Source organism: Lipotes vexillifer, unplaced genomic scaffold, assembly GCF_000442215.2.
Source record: "Lipotes vexillifer unplaced genomic scaffold, Lipotes_vexillifer_v1.1 scaffold528, whole genome shotgun sequence".
In the NCBI taxonomy this organism is placed as follows: Eukaryota; Metazoa; Chordata; class Mammalia; order Artiodactyla; family Lipotidae; genus Lipotes; species Lipotes vexillifer.
Window position 1 is genome coordinate 1772505 of NW_006794582.1, and position 6479 is coordinate 1778983.

The 6479-nt window shown below is 49.9% G+C and overlaps 1 protein-coding gene across 2 annotated transcripts in view; it reads left to right on the forward strand.

Annotated features, from left to right (window-relative positions):
* Positions 1-4929, forward strand: part of CDKN1A (cyclin dependent kinase inhibitor 1A) — a 7907-nt gene extending 2978 nt beyond the window's left edge. For both annotated transcript variants that reach the window (XM_007467274.1, XM_007467273.1), the window contains exons 2-3: positions 2899-3348; positions 4880-4929. In XM_007467274.1, the coding sequence (XP_007467336.1) occupies positions 2904-3348; positions 4880-4929 (495 nt within the window). In that variant the 5' untranslated portion in view covers positions 2899-2903. The remainder of the gene's footprint in view (positions 1-2898; positions 3349-4879) is intronic.
* The last annotated feature ends 1550 nt before the right edge of the window (positions 4930-6479 follow it).

The window sequence follows — 6479 nt, forward strand, 5'->3', positions numbered from 1 at the left end:
GTTTACTGAGAGCTTACCATTTATTTGAGTATGAAAATATGGTTGAAGTCTAAGGCACGAAGGCCAACAAAGGAAGCTATTTTCAGTTACTTGTTGGTAAAACAAGGGAAGCTATTCTCAGTTACTTGTTTGTAAAACAAGGGTTTTTGTTTGTTTTCTCTGAGGTGGGAGTTATAATAATGGGCATGAGAGAAGATTTTTGTGGGGAGCCTATGAGAGCCGTAAGGGAAGGGGTAGCAGAAGTAGAGAGGGTCCCTGCCTGGATTCTGGTCCCATCTTCAGCTCCTAGAAGCTAGGGAATATCCAGCTCCCTGATAAAGCCCTAGGTGGGCTTCTCCATGTACCAATGAAGCACTGAGATCCATAGTGTCTATTCAGGACATTCTGTGTGTCCCCTCTTGGCTGGCACCCCAAACATGCCCATCTGGAGAGCTGTCAAACATTTGAATTTAATTGGTCTGGGGAAGGAGGAGCCTGTCAGTCTACATTTTGAAAAAGCTCAAGTGGCTCTGATGGGTCTCTCTGGTTAAGAAACCTCAAAATTAGAGAGGGAGTAGGGTTCAACACCAGAGCACAGAACCCAGGGCATTCGGGCCTGGGTTCAAATCCTGGTTGTGCCACGTGTGAGCTGTGTGACCTTGGGAAAGTTACTTAACTTCTCTGAGCCTTGGTTACCTCTTCAGTAAAAGAGCTAATGTACCCACTTTTTCAGAAAATTAATATTTGTAAACTTCTTAGAACAGGCCTTGGCACATAAAATATAAAAATAAATCTCAATCCTTGCCCTGAAGAGAGTGAGCAAATGTTATTTGTGGGCTTTGCCCACTGCACTATGTTACCCCTCTCTATGTGGCAGTGGCCCTTGATCCTTTTAACTGTGTGGTTTTGGAGCAAGTCTCATAACTCCTGCCCTTTTAACTTGACCTGAGGTCACCTAGTGCCTCCCCTCCCCTATCAGCTGAGACATCGCGTTGTGGGCTCCACTCACTGTGAGAGGTGGAGTGGGGAGGGGTAGGTGTGGTGTGGGTTCAGGGCTTCCTGTCCCAGGAGGTCACTTGGCAGAACTTTCACCCTCAGAGCCTGCAAAGCAGGACTTGTCCCCAGAAAACCCAGTCCCTGTCAAGGTTGTGCAGGAGCTCATCCTGGAGTCAGGCCGGAGCAGGGCAGGTAGGTGCCAGCACTCCCTCATGGGCAAACTCATCTTTAGTTTTCCCTCTCCTGAAGTGGGAGGAGAGGAACCAGGTAGACAGGTGCCTTTAATTTTCTTTGCCTGAAAAATGGGTTCTTTGGATGCAGGCAAAATGGGGCAGGGGCTTTCATGTTGTCTAGACTTCAGGTCACCTCATGTGCCTGGCAGGATGTGGCTCAGCCTGGGAGAAGTCATCTCCCTGCCCTGCCCTGCCTAGCTGCTCCTCCCCCCCAGGCTGTCTGCATGATGACATCCTTGGGAAAGGCCCTCAGCGCGCAACACCTGTCAGCTGCTGTCTGAAAGAGGCAGTGGCCCAGGTGGAGTGATGGGGAGGAGCTCAGGCAGAACTAAAGGCAGAGAGAAATAATAATAATATTTTCCAAGCGCTTCTATATACTAGGTACTGCTCTAAGCACATTTTCTACATTAACTCAGTTAATCCTCACATCTGTCCTCTGAGACATTCACTATTGCTGTCTCCATTTTATAGATGAGGAAAATAGAGCCCAGAGAAGTTAAGCCACTTGTCCAGGTTCACCCAGCAGGGCCTGGATTCCAACCCAGGTGGCCTGGTTCCAGAGCCCTCACTTTTAACCACCAAGATCAGCCTCCCAACTCTGTCCCATCTGCCTTGCCTGGAGGGACCCACGGATCAACTGCTTGAGCATGCTTCTACAGCCCTGCTTTAGACTTGCATGCAGTCCCATTTTACAGATGAGGAAATTGAGGCCTGAAGACGTTAAGTGACTTTTTTAAAGTTGAGATAGTAAGTGGCAGAGCTAGGACTAAAACCCAGGTGTTTTTATTTTTATTTATTTATTTAGAAGATGTTGGGGGTAGGAGTTTATTAATTAATTTATTTATCTTTGCTGTGTTGGGTCTTCGTTTCTGTGCGAGGGCTTTCTCTAGTTGTGGCAAGTGGGGGCCACTCTTCATCGTGTTGCACGGGCCTCTCACTATCGCGGCCTCTCCCATTGCGGAGCACAGGCTCCAGACGCGCAGGCTCAGTAGTTGTGGCTCACAGGCTTAGTTGCTCCGCGGCATGCGGGATCCTCCCACACCAGGGCTCGAACCTGTGTCCCCTGCATTAGCAGGCAGATTCTCAACCACTGCGCCACCAGGGAAGCCCTAGAACCCAGGTGTTTTTTACCCCAAAGTCCAGGGTAGTTTTAAGTAGCTGAGCAGGATTACTCCACATGAGCATCTAGATGGAGGGTTCAGGAGGCTCGAGGAGCTGTCCATTTACTTGGGAATTGACCTCCTGGCCAGGTCTGGGGTTAGGAAACTGCTGGACTCTGGCAATTCACACAGACTTGGGGCATTCACACCCATGAGGGACACCTCAGGGGGGAAAACAAATTGATTTTACCTGATAATACCTGGTGGTAAACAGGACCCTGATCCCTGCTATTGCAATAAACCTGCCTTTGTTGACATACATAAACTTGCCCTTCAGCTGCCCACTTCCCCAGTGACCTTGGGGTGCCAGGCTGGCTGAGCTCTGCCCCAACCCTTTGTGTGTTGCTGGGGGGTTGGGAGAGCCTGTGGGAGGGAAGTGGGGGAAAATCAGCCAGAAGGAACCAGAGTGATCCTCTCACCTCATGTTCTAGTAAGAAGACCTCGCCTGAGGTTACAGAGTGAAGCACGGCCGGGTAAGGGAGGGTCTGATTTCTCCGGTGACCAGGGTCTTACTTGTGTTCCAGCTGCAGGCACCATGTCAGAGCCATCCAGGGATGCCCATCAGATCCCACGCAGCAGCAGGGCATGCCGCCGCCTCTTTGGCCCGGTGGACAGTGAGCAGCTGCGCCGGGACTGCGATGCCCTGATGGCCAGCTGCGTGCAGGAGGCCCGAGAGCGATGGAACTTCGACTTTGTCACCGAGACACCACTGGAGGGTGACTTCGCCTGGGAGCGCGTGAGGGGCTTTGGCCTGCCCAAGATCTACCTGCCTGCAGGGCCCCGGGGGACCCGGGACGACCTGGGAGGGGGCAAGTGGCCGAGCACCTCATCTGCCCTGCTGCAGGGGACATCTCAGGAGGACCACGTGGACCTGTCACTGTCCTGCACCCTCGTGCCTCGCTCCCCTGAGCGGCTTGAGGGGTCCCCGGGAGGGCCGGGCACCTCCCAGGGACGAAAACGGCGACAGACCAGCATGACAGGTGAGGACAAGTGCAGAGAAGGATACTGCAAGGGATCAAGACTCTCAGAATTCATGGTGCAAGGGCTGGACTATCTGGCCCAGCTTCCTCATACCTCAGAGGGGGAAACAGGCCCAGAGAGGGGAAGTGACTTGCCTGAGGTCACACAGCTAGCCTGCTGCCAAGACCAACCAGCTAACATTTATTTGGAACATTGATTATATGCCAAGCCCTTTGCTAAGTTTCTAGATTTCTTTCAGTCCTTATAGCAATCCTATACCATAAGACATTCTTGCCATCCTTCTGTAGGCAAAGAAACAAGGCTCAGAGAGGTAGAATGATTTGCCTAAGGTCCCGCAATGAATTTGCAGTGGAGAGAAAGCTAATGAGAATTTCCTGGCTGTCCTATTCAAACTTAACTCCCCTTCCCCAACACACATACACACCTCCAGCTGCCCTTCCCTGCCTATTTTTCTCTTTTTGGCACTTTTTAAACTATCAACAGCTACTTCCTTATCTTGATATTGTCCGTCTCCCCAACTACGATATTATCTCCACAAGAAAGGAATCTGTATCTCTGTTGTTCACTGCTGAATCCTCAGCACCTAGGATGGTATCTGACACATAGCAGGTGCTTGAGGAAAACTGAATGAATGATACTGACATTTGAACACTAAGTATGCCAGGCCTTCAACCAAAGTCTTTTTTTTTTTAATTTTTTACTTTGAAATTTTATTATTATTACTGTTATTATTATTATTATTTTTGGCTTCACCATGCACGGCTTGCAGGATCTTAGTTCACTGACCAAGGATTGGACCTGGGCCCTTGGCAGTGAAAGCATGGACTCCTAACTACTGGACCACCAGGGAATTCCCCATCAACCAAAGTCTTTTAGAGAGCATTTCATTTAATCCTCAGAGCACCATACCAGTGTTATCCTCACTTTATAGGTGAGGAAACTGAGGCTTAGAGAGATGCAGCCAAGAATCCCACAGCTAATTTGCAGCTGGGTCAGAACTAACAATAATGATAATGATAATAATAATAATAATAATAATAGCTAACTTTATACAGGCCAGGCATTGTGCAGAACACTTTTCATGGATTATCTAATGCAATCCCCAGAGCAGTGCTATCCGATAGAACTCTGTAAAGATGCAAATGTCCAGTGCCGCTGGCCACATATGGCCGCCAAGTACTTGACATCTGGCTAGTGTGACTGAGGAATTGAATTTTTCATTTTGTTTAATGTTAGTTAATTTAAATAACCACATAGGATTAGTGGCTACTGTATAGGGCAGCTTGGCTTACAGCCGGCCCATTGGCGTAGGTCCTATTATTAATCACATCTGTGAAGCGTGGTGGGATGCTCTGGAAATGCTCCTCTGGGAGATGGGCCAGAAGTTGCCAGAGTTCTTCCCTGTACTTGGCAGTGTGTCCCTCTGGCCCTGGGGAGGGGTCCCTGGCCCCTCTGCAGTTTGCGTTGGATGGGTGGTTCTACTGGGCCCTCTTCCTCCTGGCCTGGCTGACTTCTGTTCTCTCTCCTCAGATTTCTATCACTCTAAACGCCGGCTGATCAGCTCCAAGAGGAAGCCCTAACCCAGCCACTGGAAGCTGGGTCATCCTGGAAACAAGGGGGCCACTGTAGGCCTCTTCTACATCTTTTGCCTGATTCCTTCAGTTTGTGTGTCTTAATTATTATTTGTGTTTTAATTTAAACTCCTCATGTATATACGCTGCTTACCCCCACTCTCCTCATACCCCCAGCCTCTGGCATTAGAATTATTTAAAAAAAAATTAGGTAGCAGAAAAATAGGCTTATTAGAGTGCTAGGTATTTTTATTATGTGAACTATTATTTAAGCCCTCCTCATCCTTTGCTGTCCATTTCCTCTCTCCCTGAGGTACGGTGAGGCTGGCATGACCCTCACCCGCTGGGTGGTACTCTCTGGAGGTACCTGGCTCCCTACCCTCACCGTCTGATGGGTATTACAAAATTCTGCCCCTTTCCCGAATTCTCAGACCTGAATTCCTTGTAATTTGAGAAGTGAACAGATAGCACTTTGAAGGGGACCCAACAGAGTGGGGGGCATCATCAAAACTTTGAGGTCCCCTCACTCCCCTCTAAGGTTGGGCAGGGTGACCTTGAAGTGGGCACAGCCTGGAACAGGGCTGGGGATTTGATACCCTCGTGGCCCTTGATAACCCCCTTGGTCCCATGAAGGCGTGGGGAAGGTCGGGTCCCGTAGCAGACCACCCCACCTCCCCTCCACCCGTGGGGGAGCCGGCCTCAGTGTTTGGCTTCGCCTTCCCCTGCACTTTTCTAGGGGCCCCAGAGGCCCCTCTTTCCCAGCTGGGCTCTCTGCTCCTCTCCCTTCCTCCATGTCCTTTCCCTTTTGTACCTTCTCAGCCCTGGGTGGCAGCTCCGGGGTGCCTGTCCCCCCAACTCAGTGGACTGGAAGGGGAAGGGGCATGCTAGAAGTAGGGTTCCCCAGTTCTACCTCAGGCAGCTCAAGCAGTGACCACCCCCTCCTCTTAGCTCTTGGGGTGGTGGTCCTGGATGGTCAGACAGGCCTCCTTGAATGGGGATCTCTCTATGTGAGGGGTATGTGGGTGAGAAGCAGGAGGGAGATTGTGACGCCAGCCCGTGGAACTCATCCAAGGACGTTTTCCATTTGCCCCACCCCTCCCCCATTTCATTGCACTTTGAATAGCAACTGAACAAGGAGTTAGGTGTTTTATGATGGCGGGAGTAGAGGCTATGGATATGGCACACTAAGTGGGTAGATATGGGCCCGGGAGCTGTGAGTTGTTGTCTTTCCTGGCACTGAACCACTTGGTGGCTCTGACCCCAGACACCTTCCAGCTCCTGTAACATCCTGGCCTGGACTATTTTCTCCTGGCTCCCATATGTCCTGGTTCCTCTGTCTCCACCTAGACTGTAAACCTCTCAAGGGCAGAGGATATGTCCTGTACTGCCCTGTGTCCTTCAAAGCCCCTCCCACAGTGCTGGATATACAGTAGGTGCTCAATAAATATTTCTGGTGACTTCACTTGTAATATTACTGTTGTCGTCAATATACCTTGTTATTTATAAGAACAAATAGGTGGAGGTTTTTTGGATTTTTTTTTTTTTTTTTTTTTTTTTTT